Genomic DNA, 23,784 nt, shown 5'->3' with positions numbered 1-23,784 from the left:
CAGTTCCTCAGTCTCACTCACCACATTTCAAGTGCTCAAGAGCCAGATGGGGCTGGTGGCGCCCATACTGGTCAGTGCAGACATAGAATGTTTCCGTCATCATGGAAAGTTCTGTAGGACAGCACTGCTTCTAGAAGCTTTAAAGCTGCAGGTTTAAACCCAGCTGTATCTGTCCCCAGGGTTCAGGGTGATGCTGCTCCCAGATTGCAGTGGAAAGACTCCTAGCACAACTTGGGGCCCCTGGGGCAGGGGCGAGGGCTAGCGTAGCTGTGGTCACTGGCCCTGGCTACCAGCATAGCCTCGTGGCAGGAAGGCTCCCCTCTCTCCACACACACTGCTTAGGACAGGGCCAGACAGCATGGCCACACCTGCCCTGGTCTCAGCTGGGCCCATGCCTGGGGCTCTGAGCAGGTCTGTGCTGGCCTCTCTGCAGACCTGACCTGATCTCTCTGGTCTCACCTGGCCTCGGAGTGTGGCTGCTGGGGCAGCCGGCTACAGCCCTGGCCTTGCCCAACATGGACGTGTCCTGGTCTCCCTGAAGGCCAGGCCTTCCCCACTGACATCATTGTGGAGAGAAGGAAAAGCGAGACCCACCCTCAAAATTCCTTGTCCCTTTTGCTCTGAGGACTGAGAGGGGCCTGCGGGGGTCAGGAATCCTCCCGCCACCCCCCCGCTTCAGGTTCAGGACAGGAGATCGGGGAAGGCTGCTAGTTACTGGGAGAATAATTTCATCCTCGGCTGAAATGCACCCCCAGCCTTGAGGCAGGTCAGCTGAGGGCTCAGGCTCATGCAGTCCCCTGTCCCCCACCCTTTGTTTAAAGCAGTGTTGAAGAGAGCAGCCACCAAGAAGAGCCGAAACGACCTGATCCACGCAGAGGAGGGGGAAGACCGGTTTGCAGACCTCTGTGCTGTTGGTGAGTCTCTTCAGGGCCTCCTAGCTCTGTGGGGCCTGTGACTGCATATAGAACGTGCACTCAGCTTCTTCCCTGTGACCTGGGCTTCCCAGCCCTCTGGGGCCACCCTCCTTCCCCTCTTTCTCCACTGTCCACCCCTCCCAAGTAAGCTCGTCCCACGTCCACCCAGACAGCAGGAAGTACAGCGCCCTCCAGTGTGTGCTCAGATTTCTTTCCCAGGGCCAAGCCCATGGGAGTGGGCTGTGCCTATGGCTCCTGGAAGTTCCATTGTGCCCAGTGCCGCCTGCTCATTCATTTCAATACACTTCACTGGCTGCTGGCTGCTCTTGGCTCTGCCATCCCCCATGTGGACATAGCGCCCTCGGTCACATCCCAAGGCCAGAGGGCTGCGTGTGTCACTGACTCTCTGGGGACTGAAAGTTCTGGCCCTCTCTCTCCTAAGCCCCTATCTTCCACCTTCCTGGGGCCTGCTGCCTCTGAGGCCCTGGCTTCGTCCCCCACTTCTCAAACGGTCAGAGGAAAATTCCAGTTAATTTATCAGGCAGATCCATTTTAGTTCCCTTCCTCTCAGTCTGGTATGAGAAGTGGCTGGGCCTTTTCCCACCAAATGCGCTGTTATTGTGCATTCTGTGGCAAAGGAGGACTCAGCCGTGGGCCTCTACCCTTGGCCCTGTGGGAGAGGGGCCAACACTTGGTAATGGCAGCTTTTCACTGTGAGGTACCAGGTCAAATCCAGTCTGCACTTCCTTGCTCTCCAACAAGTCTGCGAGTGGACTTGAATTAGAAGATCTGTTTCCCATTACACTGTGACATTTATAAGACAGAACTCTTTGATAAAAGTTATTTGTGTGTTCATTCATTTGTGTATGTATGTATTTACTTCTTTATTTCTCCATGCTCGTCTCAGATAACATACACATAAACACATACATGCTTGTAGAGTTTTGGGGTCTTTTCACGTTACAGAAATGATTTCATACAAAATTTTCTCATGAATACCTTTTGGAAACCCCTCCCCGTCAATTAGTCTAATTCTAGTGCGCTCTCGTAAATGGCTGCATGGTATTCCATAGTATGGATTCACTATCATTTATTTAGCTGCACCCTGTTGGTGGCCATTCATTTATTTTTAGGTTGTTTTTTTTCACCATGAAAAATGCTGCCAAAAACCATGCTATAAACGTCTGTCTCTCCTTACCAGTGCCTTTGCCTCTGTGGGATCGATTCCCAGAGCAGGGCTGCTGAGAAAGGGCTGCTCATTCAGCGCAGCCTCCATTCTGCTTTCCAGAAAGGCTGTGACTTCACATCCTTGACAGTGTGAGAAGGTGTTTGCCCTCATCCTGCTACACGTTGCAGCTACTTTTGACTTTGGCCAGTTTGAGGCCAGTTTGATGATTATGAAGTGATATTTAACTGGGACAGTAATTCTTATTTCCTTCACTACTTGTGATTTTGAACCTCTTTCTAGATGTTTGTTTCTCATTTGAATTTGGTTTTGGTGACTCTTTGTATCCTCTGTCCATTTTTCTAGTGGGTTGTTTGTGTTTGTTAAGAGACCGATGAATGTTGTGGATCTGAATTTCATTACAATGTTTTCAAATTTATCATGTGAGTGTTATTTTTAAGTAGTTCCCTCTATTCCTATTTTACCTAGAGTTTTTATTCTGATTTTGTAAAATGAATTGGAGAGTTCTTTTTGTATGGCTTGGAATAATTTGAATAACACCTAAATTGTCTGTTCTTTAAAGGTTAGATAAAACTGTGAACTCATCTAGTTAAAAAATAAAAAGAACTTGAACCAGTTTTATAAATTATTCTTTGTTAGGAAATCTTCTATTTTCTTGGCTTTTCAAACTTATTTCTATAGAGCTGCATATAGTGTTCGCCCATAATTCTTTAAATCTCGCTTGTGTTCAGTCATTTGTTTAATCACTCAACAAATATTTACTGAGTGCGCATCATGTGCCAGTCAGTGTTGGAGGCATTGGGGCTACAGCTCTGAGTAAAAGAGTGAAGACTCTTCGTCTTCTGGAGTTTCTGTTTCAGTGGGGGCATCAGACGACAAACAAGACAAGTGAAATATCCAGCATGTCAGTGCCATGTGTGAAAAAGAGAAAAAACGTAGAGAAGGGAGGGGGCTTGAAGGGCCTGGGGGTGTTGGAATTTTAAGTAGAATGGCCATAGAAGGCCTCAGGAGGAAGGTTGCCTTTGAGTAAAGAGCTGAAAGAAGTGAGGAAGTCAGCCCAAGGGACACCAGGGGAAGAGAACATTCAGCAACAAGTGAGAAGATCCTGAGGCAGAAGTGTGCCTGGCATCTGTGAGGAATGTCAAGGAGGCCAGTGTGGCTGCAGTGAAATGACATGGGTTGGGGGGAGCAGTAAAAGAGGAAATCAGAGGCTCAGCTGGCTATGCCCAGCAGCGACTCTGGCAGCCTTGGTGGGTTTGCGGAGGGGGAACGTCCTCTGGTTCCAGCTGCGGGTGGAGGAGAGACAGGTGCAGAGAGGGCAGAAGCAGGCGACCAACTGGGAGGCTGCTGTAAAACCCAACAGACGGTGGCTTGGATCTAGAGGCAGCAGCCAAGGGGATGTTAAGTGATTAGATTCTAGATATATTTGGAAGACAAGCCCATGGGATTTGCTGACCATTGGATGTGGCGTCAGAGAAAGAGAGAGACATTAAGATTAGCTCCACAGGAAGTGTCTACAGAGTAGCCTGCCTGAGGGGACAGGACTGCTAGGTGAGTGCGTTTTGCGGGGACTAATGTCCAGAATTCGGTTTAGGACACGTTGAGTTGAGATGCTGGAGAACCAGTGAGCTCTTTATAAATGTTGGCGTCTGGAGTTCAGGCTGGAGACATGAAAGAGAGCATTATTGCTGTAGAAGGTATTGGAGGCTCTGAGACTGACTTAGATCGTGCTAAGTTTGGTTAAGCTTTTTTTTGGTTGTTAGTGTGTTTATCTTTGCTTTCTCTCTATTTTCTTAATTAGGATCATGTGGGGTTAATATGTATTAACAATTATTTAAAGTAAACAGATTTTAGATTTCCTTCCTTCTATTTTTTGTTTTCAATTTTATTATTTTCCTTTTTTATCTTTATTAAGTTTATCTTTCTACATTATTTTGATTTATTTTATTATTATTTTTCTGATTTCTTAAAATGTGTAATTCATTCCTTTCTTTCTTTCTTTTTTAATAACAATGGCATTTAGGCTGTCTGTGCATTTTCCTCTGTGATGTCCTCCTTTTTATTGGTTTCTAGGTAACTTCTTTACTTTCCTCTTTGAGTCAAAGGTTATCTAGGAGTGTGCTTCTTAATTCATAAGCAGAGATATTTTGATCATCTTTTTATTATTTCTCATTTTATCAGATGATTAGAAAACGTGGCTAGTAAATCTCTACATTTAAAAGTTTTCAAACTCTAAGTTCATGACTGATTAAAAAAAGTTTCATTAACATGAGCAGAAAAGTGTCTGTCCTGCTTAGGGAGCTATCAGGTTGTATGTGTATCTGTAAAAATCAAGTTTATTGATCTTATTTTCCAGTTCTTTGTGTCTTTTTCTTTTCTGCTGAGGAAAATTCATCCTGAGCTAACATCTATTGCCAATCTTCCTCTTTTTTTTTTTTTTTTTGCTTGAGGAAGACTAGCCCCAAGCCGACATCTGTGCCAGTCTTTCTCCATTTTTTTATGTGGGTCGCCACCACAGTGTGACTGATGAGCAGTGTCAGTCCACACCTGGGATCTGAACCCGTGAACCTGGGCTGCTAAAGTGGAGTGCGCTGAACCTAACCACTACGTCATGCGGCCGGCCCCTATATCTTTGTTTTTAATCTACTAGATCTGTCTAGTTCTGAAAGAGGTATTTTGAACATTCCTACTTCATTTTATTTATTTATTTTTTTTATTTTTTTTGTGAGGAAGATCAGCCCTGAGCTAACATCCGTTGCCAATCCTCCTCTTTTTTGCTGAGGAAGGTTGGTCCTGGGCTAACATCTGTGCCCATCTTCCTCTGCTTTATGTGGGACACTGCCACAGCATGGCCTGACAAGCGGTGCGTTGGTCCGTGCCTGGGATCCCAACCTGTGAACCCCAGGCTGCTGAAGTAGAGTGCGCAAACTTAACCACTACGCCACTGGGCTGGGCCCCCTCATTTTACTTTTTATGAAGTTTCTCTTGTATTTTTAAAATTTTTATTGTGATAAGAACACTTACCATGAGATCTATCCTCTTCAATTTTAAGTGTACAATACATTATTCTTGACTGTAGGGACAATGCTGTGTAGCAGATCTTTAGAGCTCATTTATCTTACTTAACTGAAACTTTATACCTTTTCATTAATAACTCTCCTTTTTGCCTCCACCCCAGCCCCTGGTAACCACCATTCTAGTCTTTGATTTTATGAATTTCACTATTTTAGATATCTCATATAAGTGTATCATTGATTTACCATATAAGTCAATCATGAAGTACCTGTCTTTCAGAGTCTGGCTTATTTCATGGAACATAACGTCCTCAAGGTACCTCTGTGTTGTCGCATATTGCAGAATTTCCTCTTCTCTAAGGATGAATAGTATTCCATTATATGTAGATACCACATTTTCTTTACCCATTCATTTGTCGATGGACATTTAGGTTATTTCCACATCTTACCTATTGTGAATAGTGCTGCAGTGAACATGGGAATGCTAATATCTCTTTGAGATCCTGATTTAAATTCTTCTGGATAAATACCCAGAACTGGAATTGCTGGATCATATGGTAGTTCTATTTTTCATTTTCTGAGGAACCTCCATACTGTTTTCTATAGTGGCTGCACCATTTTGCGTTCCCACCAGCAATGCACAAGGGTTCCAATTTCTCCGCATCATTGCCAGCACCTGTATTTTATTTTTTGATGACAGCTGTCCTGCCAGGTGTGAGGGGATAAAGCCCTGTGGTCTGGACTGCATGGCCCTGCTGCTTCTCCTGTATTTCCGGTGGCTTTGGTTTATGTCTTAAGCCACTATATATTTTGGTAAATGTAGTTTATGATCGCTTTATCTTCTTTGTGAATTATGCTTTTTATCATCATACAGTACCTTCCTTATCTGTTCAGTTCCTCCATTGGACAGTTCCACCTGCTCTGACATTTAATGTCACTATTGCTACTTTTTGTTGCTATTGTTGTTTTCGGTTTTTAGCTTGCATTTGCCTGGTATCTTTGCTTTCTCCTTCATTTTCAACTCTTCTTTATCATTTTAAGTCTTTGAAGTGTTCTTCATGAAAACAGTATTTAGCTGGGTTTTGCTTTTTTTTTTTGACCCAGTCTTATGGTCTCTGTTTCTAATGGGAGAATCCAGTCTGTTTCTATTTAGTGCAATGTTTGACATACTTGACTTTTTTCCTTCCTCATTTCTTTGTAGTTGTTACTGAGATTTCATTATTCTTTTCTCTGTTCTTTATCCTTCATTTTGCTGCTTTGATCAAGTTGCTGTTTATCACCCTTCTCCCCTTGTTAGTTTCTAATCTCTGCTTCTTCTGATCCACAAATGGTTCCCTTCCCTTCCCTGCTCTCGTAATTAGAAACATACTTCTTTACTATTTTAGTTTGTTTATTTTATTTTATTTTTATTTTTATTTTTTTTTGAGGAAGATCAGCCCTGAGCTAACATCCGTGCCAATCCTCCTCTTTTTGCTGAGGAAGACCGGCTCTGAGCTCACATCTATTGCCAATCCTCCTCCTTTTTTTTTTTTTCCCCCAAAGCCCCAGTAGATAGTTGTATGTCATAGCTGCACATCCTTCTAGTTGCTGTATGTGGGATGCGGCCTCAGCATGGCCAGAGAAGCGGTGCGTCGGTGCGCGCCCGGGATCTGAACCCAGGCCGCCAGCAGCAGAGCACGCGCACCTAACCGCTAAGCCAGGGGGCCGGCCCTTAGTTTGTTTATTTACTGTCTTTACCACCAAGATGCATTATTTCCATAACTAAATTGCTCTGTTTCCCATTACTCTGCCCCTACCCCTACCCAATAAGATGCGACCTTTGTAGCATTTCCCCTCCTTCCTCCCCACTCCTGGTTTGAGACTGTTTGATGTTTTTAATTCTAGGCTGGTATCAGTCCCTATGGCTGCCCAGGCTCCACATTCCCAGAGGCCTGCCCTTACCTACTTAGATTGACTTTTAAAGCTTCTCTCCTCTCCATCTCTCTCACCTCTGTTGTGTCATTTTGTTGGTTTCCCTGTAGGCAGGGTACGTATGTCGGAGGCTCTGACTTCTTGTACATACTCAAGTGTCTGTCCTTTGTTCTCACCGACAGATGAGATCTTTGCTGCTGTGGCTGTTTTCTCTTGTTGCTCTGTGGATGTCACTCTCCTGTCTTCTAGTGTCCTTGTTGAAGATGAGGCCTCGGAGGCTATTGGTTCTTTTCCTTTGTCAGTAACTCTTTCTTTGCCTGGTATCTGGAACTCTGGGGGCTTCTCAACCTGCAGGCTGAGGTCTTCCTTCAGCGAGGGATGTTTTCTTCCATTTGTTTCATTATTTCATCTCCTTTCCTTGTTCTTTTTGCTTCTGGATTCCCTGTTATTTCATGTTGTATCTCTTGCTTTGCTCCTTTAAGTCTCTTATCCCTTTCCTCATGATTTCTTCCTTCTTACATTTTCCCCTTGTGTTTAAGATATTGCTGTGTTTCATCTTCCAGGCTACTAGTTGGGGTTTTAAGAGTGAACTTCCTTTCCTTTCATCTGCGGAATGGTTTTAGAGGGGAGATTGATTTTTTTCCTCCAAATCTCTCTCTCTCTCTCTCTTTTAGTTTTATTTTGATTGGTTTGGGGCTGTACTTGAATCTCTGGGACTTTGTTGACTTTACCTTCTGGGTCCCTGGCAGAGCCCAAGGATTTACTTGCATTCAGGGCCCTCAGGCCTCAGCAGTAGTTGGTTTAGGACAGGTTTGGGCTGTGAGGCTTGGCAGGGAGGAAAGGAAGCCATGCTTAGGTTTCCACGTGTCCAGCACCTACTTGGCCCTCCACTGCCCTCCACCTGTGCTGAGGACAGCTGTGTCCCAGGCACTGGGTTTGTATTTCAACCATGTCATCCCTCCATCCACTCTGTCATTTGTTTAAGCTGTTGGTTGAGCCCCAAAATGTTCCAGGCCCTGCATTGTTTCACTTAATCCTACACAACCCTGTGAGGTACAGATTGTCTGTTACCTATTTTCAAGTGAGACTCTGCAGGCCATGTGACATGTACAAGGTAACATGCCTCGGGCAGTGGGTGCTGGGGATTTGCTTCTACGTGGGCTTGTTGTCTAACCCACATCACCTCTGTTACCCCACGCTGGGGAGTGCAACTGCTCAGCTGGAAGGAAACTCACACTTCTTGTCTGTCCCTTCACTGGCCTCTGGTAGGGCCATCGAGGGCAGGGGCAGATCTTAGTCATTCTGTGTTTTCTGTTCCTTGCTCGGAGCCCGACACAAACAGTCTGTACACGTTTGCTGAAAGCATGGGTATTAACCAGGACTAACAGAGACTTATAGTAACTAACAAACTGCTCCTCTGGGCACAATGGAAAGAAACTCAAATATTTGCTTGTGGTCATGCATTATTCTCACTAATGCTTAACTCCATCGTCAATCATAGGTTAATTTAGTTCTTGATTTCCCCCAGCTTGAAGATAATCATATTTTTTTCTTGAAATAAGCCTTTTCATTATAAAGAATAGATGCTAAGTTAAGCCAGGAAAATGCAGAAAGCTGAAGAGAAGTAGGCCCAATCTCTCATGGTTTTCCCACCAAAGCTATGATTGTGGGTGGGACAGTGTTTACTGGGCACTCCTGCTTGTACCAGAGAGCTGGGCTGGAGTCACTGTCCAGAGCCAACCTGAGCACACGGGAGCTGCTTGCTGGGAAATGCTGTCCTCAGGGACCTGCGCGCCTATCTCCAGAGACCCCGGGTCTGGAATGCCCTGAGGCCCGGAACGCCCTGGTGGAATGTAGGCCTGGCTGTCCCTGTGCCCTGACCAAGTGGAGCCCAGGACTCCGGCGGGTCTCTGTCCTTGGTACTGCCCTGGCGTGCGTGTGGAAACACCAGCTCTCCTCCAGGGCCTGAGAGTAGGAGCGCCTCCCTCGGGCTGTGCTCAGAGCTCCTGGGATCCCACTCTCCTGGTGTCTCTGGGGGTGTGTGTTACAGCGAAGAGCTGGGGGGCTTCAAGGGCCATGTGGGCATTGTGGTTTTGTGCAAATGTCCCTGTGGACACTACTATGTGGTTGTGCCTCTGACGAGTGAGGATGTGTGTGGCTATCTGCATGTGGGCACAGGTGGATGGGGGGAGGAACCAGGCAGTGTGCAAGGGCAGCGTGTGGGGCAGCATTCCCACGAGACCTTTCTCACCCAGGTGTTTTCTAGTTCTTCCTGGGCATGGTCCAGTGAGCCAGGTGGGGATGGCCAAGGAGTCTCCCTTGGAGAATTTGCTTCTTATCTCACTGGCCACATGTATGTGCACATAGCAGTTTGCATGAGTTATGTGTCCTCTTCACCCTCCTTCCCAGAGGGGCCCTGTGTGTGTTCAAGGTGTGCACCTGTCTGAGTCTGTGTGTATGTGGTTGTGTCTGAGCATGAGTGTGTGTGACTCTGTTTCTAAATGTCTAAGTGGTGTGGGTGTGTTTGGGGGTTCTGAGCATGTGGGTTCACTGGACGGGTCTGTATATGGCTTTGCCTCCGTGTAGGTCTCTCCTTGTCTGTGCTGTCTGTCTTCCCTCTGTGCCCCATTACAGCCTTTGAGGAGGGAGCAAGTGTGTCAGGCTGTGGCCTTGGCACTTCGCAGCTCTCAGCTCATGGAGAGGTTTTGTTGAATGAGCCAGCTCTGACTAATTGGCGGTGGCTGGTGTCTGGACGTGGATTGGGAGGCTATGTCCTGGCTTAGCCAGGAGGAGGGCTGTAATGAAACAGTGTCTTCCATGGGTATGGATGGAGTGTGGCATCTAGAGTGCCAGAACTTTGCCATTAGAACCCTGCGAGTTCCCTCAGAGGGCTGGCTGATGGCTGCTGTCCTCGGGACCCCTCCGTCTATGTCTGGGGCTGTCTGTGACAGCGTCTTCCTGCCTGATGCAGCTGCTCAGCTTGTGGTCAGTTCTCTCCACAGGCCTCGGGGCCTGTCTTCATTTCAGTGAATCCAAGAAAACACCAGCCCGATGATGCTCTTAGTGAGCCACTGAGAGCCTGGGTGTGCACACACACACACGTGTGCAACTACACACGACTTCACATACACACGCTCACACACATTCCACAGCCTTCCCCAGGGACCCAATCCCAAGCCCAAATATTCAATGCTGACTTGGTTTGAACACTCAGAGGCACACACATGCCAAGTCCTTATTGCACAAACTAAAGAAACCCTGATGCAGGCACAGCTGTGTGGCGGAGACACACGGATGTCTGTCCTGATAGACAAAGCCAGACTCTGCACACGTGCACACTCAGAACCTCCAGGCACCCACGGAGTGGGTTAAGTAGTGCGAGGGGTTCCAAGGTGAAAGAGCATGTGGCCCCCGTCCTCACGGAGCTTGCGGCCTGCTCTGGGAGTCAGACACAGAACAGGCTGAGAAACCAATACCGTGGCAGATGGCACGAGTTATGATTATTGTTGGGGGGCTGAGGACCCTATTTTAGCTGGACTGCCCAGAGAAGTGAGCTTTGTAGAGGTGGCGTGGAAGCCGAGACGTGAAGCTGCGGAGGAGCCTACCGTGGGAACGCGGCCGCCCGAGGGAGGCATTCCACGCTCAGGTCAAGGCAGAGCAGAGGTGGTGTGTGCGGAAAAGGAGAAAGCACTGGGGTTTGGGCGCTGAGTAGGGGAGAGGTGCAGCTTCATGGGCAGACTTTCCAGAGAGTGAGCATTTGGGGCTTTTTGGGCCATACTTACTTCTGCCGCTGTACCAGGACAGCAGCTGTGGACCAGATGCAAACGAAGGAGCTTGGCTGTGTTCCACTAAAACTACTTAAAAAACCGGTGGCCGGTGATTGTAGACCCTTGAGTTAAAGAGGGAAAGAGGGCCAGATGCAGTAGGACTCACAGGCCTCATGGAGGAGTTGAGATGGCCTGGGAGCATCAGGGTTGTGCCCCTGAAAGATGCCGGGGTGCTGGGCCCAGACACCAGTTCCGATCCAGGGCTCTCAGCCAGAGCCCAGTAACCATGGAGATCAGCAAGGCTCTCGGTTCCCTCATTTGTGAAATGCGGGCAGGGCCAGGACCCATTGCAGGGGGTGCAGGGGTCATTAGCACAATGTCAATAACGGGTCAGACACATATGGTGCCTGTGATTGGAAGTAGGGCCTTGCCAGGCCCAGGCTGGGGCAAGTGTCTTTGAAGGTGTTTTTATGGAGGGAGATGCGTGGGGGCGGGGGCGTGTCCGCAGAGGCACATGTCAGCGGGAGGAGAGTCTGTCCTGGGGCCCAGTGGTCCCTGCACGTCCTCAGTGAGCCTCCTGTCCCTCCAGGATCCCCCTTCGCCCGTGCCAGCCTCAAGAGCGGGAAGACGGAGAGCTCGTCGTACTTCCGGAGGAAGGAGAAGATGTTCCGCTTCTTCATCCGGCGCGTGGTGAAGGCACAGAGCTTCTACTGGGTGGTGCTGTGTGTGGTGGCCCTGAACACGCTGTGCGTGGCCATGGTGCACTACAACCAGCCGCAGCGGCTCACCACAGCGCTGTGTATGTAGCCATGGCCCGGGCCTCCCCCTCACCTCTTCCCGAACCGCCTCTGGTCTGCAGCCTGGACATCCTGGTCCACAGCCTTTTGCCTTGGAATGTCCTGGGTAGGACCCCTGTGCTGACCAGAGTGCCCCCACAGGCCTGGTCAGGCCACAGGGGCCTCTGCTGGGGGCCGGGGCTGCACTCAGGGCCTGAGCTTCGCATCCCAGGGTTGCGCAGGCTCTGCAAACCTGGGCCCGGGTTCCAGGAAGCCCAGCTGATCTGGCTAGACCCCCATCCATCAGTGTGGTGTGAAATGAGTGAGGGATCTGGGGCATCCTGGGGAGGAAGTTTGTGGGATGACCTGTGTCCTCCCTTGTAAGGGCTTCAGACCCATGGACTAGGGGACTTAGCTCCTCAGCTCCTCGTTCCAGTCTGCCACAGGCTGCAGCTCCTGCCTGGGTCCCTGAGGAGAAAGAGTCCTGTCTTCTGTGGTTCTCCTGGCGCTCTTCTGGCTGTTGTTGTTTTTCTTTTTGTTTGGTTGAATCTAAGTGTGTCCATGACTAGGGCTGACTTACTTAAACAATCCTGTGTCCATGAGCCTTAGGACAAGCCACAGGGATCTGAGTTATGACTTGTCTTGGCCCTGGCTACAGCTCCAAGGAGGTGAAGAGAAGATAAGTGGAGTGGTTGGGGCTCCTTGCCCCCCTCCAGGGACCAGGCCCGACACTCCAAGACTGACCCTTCATATCCTAGGGCTCTGCAGGTCATGTGGAACTTTAGGGCTTGGTCTGTCATCTTACCTCACAAGAGCGCTAAGAAAAAGACTCCACTAACGATTACCGTCCTATGGTCAGTGCTTCTGCCTTCCCCTTCCCCAGGGTCGGCTGCCCTCACCCTGCCTGGTGTCTGTGGTTGACCTGGAGACAGGACCCGTTTTGGGCTCCCACGAGGGTCTTGCTGTCTCCGTAGGAGCCCTGTGTGCCTGAAGCCACCTAAGGTGCCCAAGAGAGCCTTTCTCCAGAGAAGAACCCTCCTGGCTCCCAGGCCTGGCCCCTGGCGGGCCGGCCACACTCCCCTCTATTGGACCACTGAGCCTGGTCAGCTTGGACCAAGAGCCTGGGCGGCTCCTGAAGGGGTCTTATGAGCTGTAGGCTCAGATGGCTGCACAGGCCACTTGAAGATGTGGGTGGGAGTGGCTGTGTTGGGGGTGGTACTCTGGGCTGCAGTTTCCCAAACTTGTACTGAAATCCATTACTTGTATAATGGGAAGGGCAAAGAGGCAACGGAAGCAAAAGGGGCCCAGGGAGCTTCAGGCGGACAGCCTGGCTCAGGCTCTGCGGATAGAAGGAAGGAGAAGGAGCAGTTTGTGTGTGTTGACCTGCCCACTCTGATGGCTGATTCATATGTCCTGGGGCTGGTAGTTTGGTGTCTTGGGACTTTGCTTGGGATGGAGCTCAGCATCTCCCTTGAGTCCTCAAGCTAAAATTTCCCCACCCTTGGGGGTTGGTTGGGGACTAGGGAGACCGGGCTTCCTCCTGACTCAGTGGCATGCAGCTGCCCCCTGGGGCTTCCTAGCCAGGCCTTTCTTCCCATGAAAGAAGCCAGTGGTGCCTAGTCAGTCTTGTGGTTCCTCCTTGTTTCCTGGGGATTTGCCACCTGAGTGGGCGGAGGGCGCCCTCCATGGCCTGGTTGCATGTCTGATGTGCAGGAGCACAAGGCTGGAGGTGCCCAGGAGCTAGGTAAGGCTACAGGTGTCCCTGGCCAGGAATCTGCCCTCTTGCTGCTTTGTCTTTTCTGTGGTTTCCTGGGAATTTCTGAATTCATTGGCAGCACCCAGGGAAAATGGCTGGAGGGAGAGGTGGGTGTATGCTAGGTCTGGACAGTCTGCTCAGTGCCCTGGGCACTGTCCTTGACAGCTGGGTGGAGCTCAGGGAGGCTCATCCAATCAGGTAGGGCAGGCCTTGCAAGAAGCAGAGGCAGAGGCAGAGGTAGGAGGGGGTCTCTGCCAGGACCAGCTTTGTCGGAGCTCCCTGTGGGGCCCTGGCCTGAGGCTGGCCGCCCTGTGGAGAGTGGGTTCTGTGCACCTCAGCTGTCCGTCCATCAAGGACCCACCCCGATGCTCTACCAGGATCTCCGAGGCTATGAGGGAAGGAAGGGGGTGGATGTATGCTCGAGTACACAGCTAGCTGTTGGGCCTCATCATCCTGGGAGCCCCCTGGCCTCAAGACAGACTTGACCACCCTCCTGTCTGTCCCTCTGTTCCCGTAGCACACCGTCATCTTATTATAATACAAAACGCTGTTTAAATGATCTGCCTCTTCTCCCCCTTAGCCTTGAAGGCCTGGAGAGAAGGTGGGCTCTGTCCCGTGCCAGCCCCCAGTGGCACCATGCCTGCTAGTTGAATGAATGATTCAGGAATGCATGAATGAACACCCTTTCTTGGCCTCAGAGGGAGGCTGAGCACATGAAGCTGAGAGTGTCACTGCCTTGGGAGAGGAGAGGGCAGGTGAGAGGTGGGAACTTTCCGCGTCAGGTGGCTCCCGTTCTCTGAACAAGTCTCACCTCTGGCAGTTCCTGTGCTTGTTCCTGTGTTCTCACTTTGGTCTCCAGGGGAGCAAGATGAGTCCCTGGGCGGCTTCAGCTCCAAGATCAGGTGCGTGGGTGCCTGGAAGTCCCATATCTGTGGCCTCTCCTCCCATGACCTGGGTGGGGAGCCCTGAGGTACAGGGCCAGGGTGCCCTTGTGACCTCATGTGGAGGGGCTGTGGGGCTCGGTGGCCAGGAGCCTCGGGTCTTTCCAGGTTGCTGGGGCATTCCCAGCAGGACTTGGGGACAGGGCACAGCTTTCCCACCGCCTCTCACGCCTGCTGGTCAGCACAGCCTGGCCCAGGTGTCGGTCAGTCAAGCAGTGTCAAGCCTGGCGGCGGGTGGGTCTTCTGCCCCAAGCATTTGCTGCCTGAGGGTCAGCGGGTGTCCCTGCCTCTGATATGTGCTTCTCGGCCTCTCCAGGGAGGCTGCTTTGCCTTTTCATTACTCATCCCACGCCCAGCTTGGGTGCCCTGGTGATTTTTTGGCTGGCTCCAGAGGCCAGGCTTGCTGTAGGTCAGTTGCTCCCAGGAGCTGGTTGTCCATGTACTCAGGCCATAGAAGGAGGATCCCCTACCTGAGACCTTTTTGAGCCGTACAGACCATTGTGTGTCTGTCTGTGAGGCATGGTGCCCAGGGGGCAGTGGAGCTGGTGTCTCTGCTTGTCCAGGGTCTGGGCTGCTGGATCTGTGCAGCACAGTGCTTGGGGGAGAGCTGTAAAGGAAAGCAGATTTCAGGGTGCCTAGGGATGGCTGGAGGTGTGTGGCCCCCTTTTCCACCATCCATTTTATTAGGAGCTGCTTGAGGTCCAGTCTCCCAACCAGTCTGGATGTGAGAGGCCCTGGGATGGCTGGGCTGGTGACTGCCCAGTGACTGGACTCGCAGAAGCTTACCCTTCACTCGTTCTCCGTGGCCCTCTGTGGTGGGCTCTGCCCTGGGTTCTGAGTTGCTTCCCTGGCCCCTGCTGCTCTAGGGTCGGAGGCCACAGTGCCTTTGGCCTACTGTAGGAAATAATGAGCTGATTCCAGCTCAGCCTTTCGGGAGGGGACTCAAAGACAGTGACTTTGTTCTGATGTCTGGAATTCCTGGTTTGGCCAGCAGCTGAGCCCAGCTGCGTCTCCTGCTGTCTGGGCCTCTACAGCTTCTGAAATGTTTTTTCTTGCTCTGACTCTACTTCTGTTCAGGCTAAGTGAAGGGTAGTGTCTGTGTCCCTCGAACTCCCAGTGTGGCCCTCAGCTCCAGTGTGGCCTCCCTTCAGTCCTGAGGCTCTTGAGGGTCAACACGGCCAGTGGTGGGACTCCTGGGCCGAGGTAGGCCCTGCTCGCCGCCGCTGCCTGCTGGGGCCTGGCTTGCAGGAATGTGAAGGTGCCCACAGAAGCCTCTGTGTGACTCACAGGCAGAGCTACGAGGTGGCGTCCCCGAGGTCCCCAGCAAGCATCAGTGCCTCTTGGGAGCCTCATACTGGTTGGGTCTGGGGACCCTTGGGTGGTGGAGAAGCTCACCATTTAGTGGGCTGAACCCATGAACAAAGTTAAAACCAAACATGGTGCTGTGAGTCTCCTGAGGAGGGGTGTGAGGGAAGTCCTCGCAGAAAGATGGAGAGACTCTGAGGAGGAGGCTGAGGGACTCCGCCTGAAGCAGGCTGAGGCAGAAGGACTGCCCAAGGCTGTCCAGCTTCTCTGCAGGGGTTGGGGCCTCTGCCCGACAGCTCCAGGCCTTCCTCTGGGGGTAACCCATGACCCCAGTCCCAGGAGCTCACCTCCTGCTGAGCCTGTCTCTGTGTCCCACAGGCACCGAGCACTCACCACCTTTCAGACTGGAACGAGCATCTCTATGTGTCCCTCCTGTTGGCTATTTCTGTCCTGGGCTGAGATTTCAGAGCTCAGAGGCCACAGACCAGGCCTGGAGGGCTCAACCCTGGAGAGGCCCAGCGGTCTGGTGTCCTCCAGTCTGGGCTGGAGCCAGGTGGGAGGAGGCCGTGAGCTAATCCCCCTCTTCTCCGGCTTCTCCTAGACTTTGCAGAGTTTGTTTTCCTGGGTCTCTTCCTCACAGAGATGTCCCTGAAGATGTATGGCCTGGGGCCCAGAAGCTACTTTCGATCCTCCTTCAACTGCTTCGACTTTGGGGTGAGTGAGATGCCTCATCAGGGATGCCTGCGGGGGGTGCAGGCTGGTCTAGCTGTGTCCTCGCTGGAGAGTACACACAGCCCCTGCCCACAGTGCTGTACCCTAGAGTGAGCTGCGTCTGTGGAGCGGGACCCAGGGGATTGAGGAGACTGTGATCCTATGTGGGTCAGAAAGGCTGCCTGTAGACAGGGAGTTGCAGTTGACAGAGGGGAGGCCCATTCTGGTCAGGCCCTGACTGATGGGGGTGCCAACTGCAGGCTCTTCCCCACTCGTAGGACATCCTCCTCCCTCCCTGACCCTGTCTGCAGAATCACGAGATCAGCTGAAGGCTCTGTGGCCCACTTTGTGCCTGGCACAACAAACTTTTTTTTTGCTGAGGAAGATTTGCCCTGAGCTAACATGTTCTGCTCACCTTCCTCTGTTTTGTATGTGAGCCGTCACCACAGCATGGCCACTGACAGATGAATGGTGTAGGTCCGGGAACCAAACCTGGGCTACTGAAGCTGAGCACGCTGAACTTAACCCCTATGCCACTGGGGCTTGCCCACAACAATCTTTTAAATGTGTTGCTGTCCTGTGGAGGCCTCAGTCTCTCCCCAGCAGAGCTCAAGGGGGCTGTGGTCCTGGTCCCCCAATGTCCTGTGGGTCTGATCCTGGGCAGGCTTGGGCACATGCACCAGAGCTTCCAGGGAGGACTGACAGGCCGTGACAGTCCAGCTCTCCTTGTGGGGGTTGGGGGCATAATGGGCCTGGCCTGGGGCCTTTCACCAACCCCTGTAGGTCAGGGAAGCCTTGAAGGCAGGTGTTTCTGAGACTGGCTGTGAAAGAGCACAGGGCAGGGGCCACACAAAGATCACTTCCCTAGACCCAGCAGAGCATGCAGGACACCTCCCTGGGGCTGAGTCCAGAGCCCAGGGATGTGGTGCTATTGGCACCTGCCCAAAGGCTGAGTTCTGACCGTCTGGAGGCTCCAAGTAAGAAGTGGCGGGGCCACAGCCTCGACGAAGGACTTACATCCCTGCAGAGTTCTCAGCAGCCAGGGAGGAACCTGGACCTAGGTAGAAGTAAAACCTCAACTTGAAAATTGAGTTTAACTTTTTCTCTCATTGGTGCAGCAGTCCAGTCGACAGAACGTTGTGTCTGTGACTTTGCTAAATCCTCAGGACGACTCTTACTTTATAGATGCGTAACTGGAGACGTTGTGTGCTGGCCAAAGGCTGCCCAGCTGGTCTACAGGGGAGTCAGTGCTGGAAGCCAGGCTTGCTGACCCAGGTGGCGTGGTTTACACCATGCCCTGCTGCCTGATCTCTGTGGGGAAGGAGAGGGGTGGCGCCCAGGATGCTCTCTGAGACGGTGGACACCTGTGATTTTAATAGGCGGCTGAAAGGAAACCAACTCTTTTTGTCCTTTGCCTTCTTATCCAAAGAAAGGCTGTAGAGCACATAGGCAGAGGGAACCCAAAGAGGGGAGGAAGTTTCAGAGATACGTTAATCTTTTAAATGTGTTTCAATCTGAACTAACTGGATCCCGGGACATGGGAATAATTTGCATATAAGCTAACAAATTATTCCAAAATTTAGCAGCTAAAAACAACAAGTATCTGTCATCTCACCGTTTCTCTGGGTCAGGGATCCAGGCGTGGCGTAACTGGCTGCCTGTGGCTAGGGTCTCTCAGGAGGTTACATTCCAGCTGACAGCCGGGTGTGCAATCAGTCCAAGGCTTGATTAGGACTGGGGAATTTGCTTTCAAGCTCATCACATGGCTGTTGATAGGACTCAGAAGACCAGCTTCCAAGCTCCTCCCATGGTTGGCTGGCCTCTGTTCCCTCCCATGGTGGGGCTCTCCGCAGGCTGCTCCAGTGTCTTCACAGCGCGGCTGCTCGTGATCTGAGAGGACCCAAGACAGAAGCTGCAGAAGCCCAGTCTCAGAGGAGAGAACCCCTCCGTTTCACCGTATTATGTTTGTTAGGAGTGAGTCACAGGCCCAGCCCACATTTAATTATCCCCAAGGGGGGATATTACACCAGGATGTGAACACCAGGAGGCAAGATCATTGGGAGCCATCTTAAAGGCTGCCTACCTCAGTCTGCCATCCGGTCCCAATGATTCATATCCTTCCTAATGTAAAATACACTCACCCTCTCCCAATTCCCCAAAGTCTCATCCCATTACAGCATCAGCTCAAAGTCCAGAATCTCATCACCCACATCCGGGCCAGGTATGGTTGAAGCTCCATGGGTCCAGTTCCTTAAGCACAGCTCCTACTGTTCCTCTCAGTCTGTAGACCTGTGAAACTAAAGAGATAGGTTATCCACTCCCACACCCAACATGCAGAGGTGGGACAGGCAGAGGATAACTGCTATAGATGTTCCTCTTCAGAAAGGGACAGTGGGACGCACAAGAGAGCCACTGGTCCATGGCAGTTCCGGAACCCAGCTGGGCAATGTTGGAAATTTGTGATGAGTTCTGTGGGCCTGGGAAGCCCTCTAGGCTCTTGACTTTGCCCTCTGAGTCACTTTCCTTTTTCATGAAAGGCAGCACATGTTCTCAGCTGAACACTTTTCTCAGCTTGCTTCTGACTGGTAGAGTTTGGGGAATCCAAAGGCCTATTTTTGTTTTGTACTGTCTCTTTCCCCTTCAACACAAGCTGGTGGTGTTTCTGCAAATGTGAGCCTTTAAGAACTTTATGGGTGTGTCATGAATCTTCTTGGAGTTCACTCCATCAGACAAGAGCTGCACCCACAGCTCTCTTAGAGGTTAGCCCTTCTCTGCCTATGTTCCTGCTGAGATGACTGAGATCAACACACTTTAGTGTCCTGGAGAACTTACTGCTTCGTTGAGCCGATTTTTGAGGCACGCCTTCAATCTCTTTGAAGGGCCTGCAAGTGTGACTGAACAGTGCTCTGAGGGCCCACCTTTGATCTTTTGGAGACCTCAAAAGTCACAGTCATGCCCTTGGCTTCATCTTTAGACTGTGCCGTTTCTTAATTTTGGCATCATTTGCTATCTGGAGAGGCTGAGCATTTCCAAACCAGTAAGTCCTGCCTTCTTTTTATTTAGCAGCACTGTCTTCTGTTTCTCTCCTCTCATATTTGACTATAAGCAGCACTCTGCTTGGAAGTCTCCTCAGCTAGATCTCCCAGTTGATAAGCACATTTTCCACTTTTCACATAACTGCAGACAACAGTGTGGCTAAACTTTCTGCCAATACCCAAGAAGACTCCCTTCCTTTCGTTTCCTATGATTCCTCTCACTTTCCTGCAGACCCTTATGTGCAGTGTCCTCAGTGTCCAAAATTCTACAGGTAGTGTTTTCAGGGCACTTCAGGCTTTCACTAATATGCTGCTCAATGCCCGCTCTCTGGTTCCAAAGCCACTCCCACATCTTAGGTTTTTATTTCAGCAGCACCTCACTTCTGTTTCCAAAATCTGTATTGGTTTTTCTTGCTGTATAAAAATTTCCCCAAAGGTTAGTGGCTTAAAACAACAAACATTTATTATCTCTCATTTCATTGAGAAATGAGATCATTTCTCAGGGTCAGGGTCAGGAGTCAGGGTGTGACTTAACTGGGTGTCCCTTGCTCAAAGTCTCTCATGAGGTTGCAGTTGTCACTTCTAAGCTCATGCTCGTGGCTGTTGACAGGCCTCAGAAAATCAGTTTCCAGGCTTACTCACGTGGTTGCTGGCAGGCCTGTGTTGCTGGTCATGTGAGCCTCTCCACAGGCTGCCCTAGTGTCCTCACAACATGGTAGCTGGTGATGCGCGAGAGAGCTGAAAGTGCTAAGATGGAGACCACAGTCTTCTTATAACCTAATCTCAGCGGTGACATCCCTTCACTTTTGTCATATTCTTTTTGCTAGAAGTGAGTTGCTAGGTCCAACCCATCCTCAAGGGATGGGATTATAGAAGGGCGTGAACACCAAGCAATGGGGATCATTGGGGACCATCTTAGAGGCCCCCTACATCATGAACCAATGGGAACAAATTCTGAGGATTAATGGAAAATAGGAGAGATGCTGGAAGACTGACAAGGAGAAGAAAGTAGATTTAGAAAACTACAATCTTCAGCCCTGGGCAAACATCTGGATGCTGTGTGAGTGCTGAGAAAAATTGGTGGTGATGGTTAGGGTCCCCCAGAACAGACTGTGGCAAGCTTGTCCCGTTCATTGTACTGCAAGGGTTATAACGGGCGCTGCAGCTATCAGTATATCTGGACGTCAGCAGGACATCTGGTATTCTCTGAACGATGGGTCTGTGTTCAAGGTGGAGAAATGTGTAGTGGGTGGCTGTGCATTTGGGGTGACTCATAACTGGTGCAACCACCAGACCAGACCTGCAGGTTACTGGACCACTGTTAACTGTAGGGGAGTCTCCAGTCAGGCACCAAGCCTCTGTCCTGGCACATTCACCATTTTCTTGGTGAGAATGTTCATGTTAAGCTGATTAGACTTGCAGTTGATGTGAAATGAGTGGGAATGACTGAAACCTTGGATAATGATTGAGCCAAGTGCAGTAAAATGGAATTTAAGAGATTAATACTTGACATTTGAGTTTTCCACACCAATTACAGAAGTTGGGATAGAGGAAATGAGAATTAGCCTCACACACAAGAGGACGTGGGCGCTCATGCTGACTTTGAGCCTAGGGTGTGCCCCATGAGGTGTGGTGGCCTGGGAGGGAATTCAGTTTGAGCCCTGTTGGGTGTCCTGTCCAGAGGAAAGATGGTAGGGGGTCTGCTGTACTCTAGCTCCACTGCTCTGTCCTTTCCAAGTCCCTCACACCAGACACTGACCAGGATGGCCTGTTGCAGAGCCCATCTGAGGAACAGCTGGAAGAACGGGCATGCCACTTGCTCACAAGTCCCAGTCCACCAACATGGGCAGTGCCTGGGATAACCCTATTGGTGAAACAAGAGTGCAGGCATGCCACAATCTGTTCTTGGTGGCACGTCCTGGCTCCTGGTCATCGGGAGAAGACAAGACTCCAGATGCGCTTTATGGGTGTGATCATCTCAGGGCAGTGGCAGGACCAGGGAGGGGAAGTTACAAGGAAGCAGATTCTGTGGTCTGTGAGAAAGCAGTCCAATAGTCAAGGCTGTCTGAAATGGTTTGCCTGGCCCCAGAGGTGTTTGAGAAGTTGCTGGGTTCACCTGACTATGACAAAGCAGAGGGAAACATTGGACAAGGCTGCTTGAAGATCTGTCAGAAGACCAGCAGGCCTAACCTCACCCCACGTCACGTGTCCTTCTGGTGTGTCTGGGGTCGGAGAGGACGGGCACCGGCATTGGTGGGGCTCTGCAGCCCCCGAAGTCTCAGGAGCTCAGGGGGAGGCGTGTGCCTTGTGTTGCCTCATCTGGCTGGAGCTGCAGATAGGGGAGGCAGAGTGGATGCTCACAGAGAGACAGCCACACAGATGCACGTGTGCAGCATGAGTGTGTAAGCCCCTGAGGCTGACCCATCTCCATTGCAGGTCATTGTGGGGAGCATCTTTGAAGTGGTCTGGGCTGCCATAAAGCCGGGAACCTCCTTTGGGATCAGCGTGCTGCGGGCACTCCGGTTGCTGAGGATCTTCAAAGTCACAAAGTATGTCATCCATGTGCTCCTGGGTGAGGGGGAGATGCGGGGTGCAGGCAACGTGAGAGACTGGCCAACACAGCATGCTGGTTCCAGTCTTGAACTCAGCTGTCTGCAGTCCCTTTTTGTGACTTATAATTGGTTTAAATACAAAAAACAGTTATAAAACAGCCTGTGCCCCAGCACAGGGGCACCAGCCCAGCACGACTTCGTCTCGTTGTGGCCTTGTTGGGGGCCATGTCTGTCCTCAAGGTCACTCCTGACTGGCTTCAGTGCTGCCAGCAGGATTTCTAGTTCTCTTGTTCGCTTGCTCTTCATAGTTTCATACTGTCCCTTCTTTTGAAACCAGCAATCCCATCTTTCAGCTTTTAAAGGGTGACTTTACTTCATAGTTAATAGAAAAAATAGAAGTTATCAGATGGAAGTTTTTTCATCATCCTGCCCCCAAGTCTGCCCACCTACCCTGCAGTCCCAACCCTGGAGAGGGAGGGAGGCCTCAGCTGTCCTGGCCCTGACATGGCCCTGACCTTGTGACCTGAGCCAGCCTGGCGCCTGCAAGCTCCCATTCCCAGACCTGCTTTCTCCACCCTGTGCCTGACCTGCCCTGTCTGATCCTTGGTGAGATGACAGCCACATGACCGTGCTTCAGTTTTATCCCACTTGATTCTTTACATAACCCTGGAAGCGAGTCGCTCCGTTCTGCCTACAGGAAGGCTGAGGCCCCGGTGGTGAGAGGAGAGCTGGGGCAGAGTCTCTCCTGCTCGCTGCCAGAGTCGTAGTGCTGGAGAGGGAGAGCACCCCATCCACAACAGTCTCCTCAACAGTGAAGGCTGCTCTGCACTCAGCTGGTCTTAGCCGTGGCCAGACACCATGAGGGGGACCCCAAGCTACTGTGGGCTCACCTGTACTGAGTTTCTGAGGCTCCCATACCATGAGCAGCTGGAGTATGTCGCCCACACACACTCCAGCACGGATCTCTGTGCAGCGTCCCTGGCAGCCTGGATCACGACACTGCGGGACCCGGGGAGCAGAGCTGTCAGCAGGACAGGCCTGTACAGGAGGCCCCAGGCTCTAGGTCACCCCTCCAGTGACCCAGACAGCCTCTCAGAACCCCACTGATCTCCCCAGTGTGGCCTGAAGTTCTGTTGGTCTTTTCCAATTCATTTTAAATCCAAACCTGGGACTATTTGAGGACACAACAGTGTAACTGCAGAAGTTTTGGGCAGGAGTTCAGCCCAGCTTGTCCATAAATATTGCTGGGCGTTTTGTTGGCATGCCCTCGTCCTCTGTTGCTTTTGTGTGGGATGCTGGTGAGAGGAAGTGACCACAAGGGCTGCCTTCACCATGGTTGTGGGCCTGGGGTCTTAGGGGCTACATTTCCTCCCGGAAAGCAGGCGGCCCCTGTCCTGACCCCTGCCCGTCCCATGAGAAGGCTTTTCCAGAGTCTTTCACCCCATCTTCCATTGGCCCTCACACCCCTTGTTAGAGCACCCATGGAGGACAGGTGTGCCTCTGTGATGCCGGCACTAGGGAGAAGGACACAGTTGTAGGGCCCAGGGATGCCCAGTGGCAGGGTGGGCACTGGGAGACTGCTGTCTGTCCTGCCGTCCTCCCCATTCCAAGGCACGGAACAGCATGTGCAAAGGCACAGAGGTACGTGGTGTGTCTACCTGGGGGCTGGGACTGATTCCAGTGCCTGGAGGGAAAGCGGCGTGCTCTTGCTCTTCTGGGGAAGAGCTTTCCAGGGACAGGGCAGTGGTTGGAGGGCACCAGTCACTCGGTGAGCTGTCAGCAGCTATACTGTAGGCAGACTTCAGTGGGGGTCCAGCTGAGTGAGAGGGACATGGTCTCTGACCTCCAGGAGCCTTTGAGGGGTGGGATAGAGGGGGAGGGTGTTGTGGGATGCCAGGGAATAGGGTCTCGTGGTG

The 23,784-nt window shown here is 51.3% G+C and overlaps 1 protein-coding gene across 2 annotated transcripts in view; it reads left to right on the top strand.

The window, feature by feature from the left end:
- CACNA1B (calcium voltage-gated channel subunit alpha1 B) overlaps window positions 1–23,784 on the top strand; it is a 213,671-nt gene that overhangs the window by 71,037 nt on the left and 118,850 nt on the right. Inside the window, exons 10-13 of one of the 2 annotated variants that reach the window (XM_087418671.1) lie at window positions 825–914; window positions 11,382–11,591; window positions 16,172–16,284; window positions 21,753–21,865. In XM_087418671.1, coding sequence (XP_087274797.1) covers window positions 825–914; window positions 11,382–11,591; window positions 16,172–16,284; window positions 21,753–21,865 — 526 coding nt within the window. Of the gene's footprint in view, window positions 1–821; window positions 915–11,381; window positions 11,592–16,171; window positions 16,285–21,752; window positions 21,866–23,784 lie in introns of both variants that reach the window. The other variant, XM_087418670.1, reaches the window with a different exon arrangement.

Source organism: Ceratotherium simum, chromosome 29, assembly GCF_057802395.1.
Source record: "Ceratotherium simum simum isolate JZ-2026a chromosome 29, ASM5780239v1, whole genome shotgun sequence".
In the NCBI taxonomy this organism is placed as follows: Eukaryota; Metazoa; Chordata; class Mammalia; order Perissodactyla; family Rhinocerotidae; genus Ceratotherium; species Ceratotherium simum.
The sequence above is the reverse complement of the archived record's forward strand: the minus strand, read 5'-3'. Positions and strand labels throughout refer to the sequence as shown.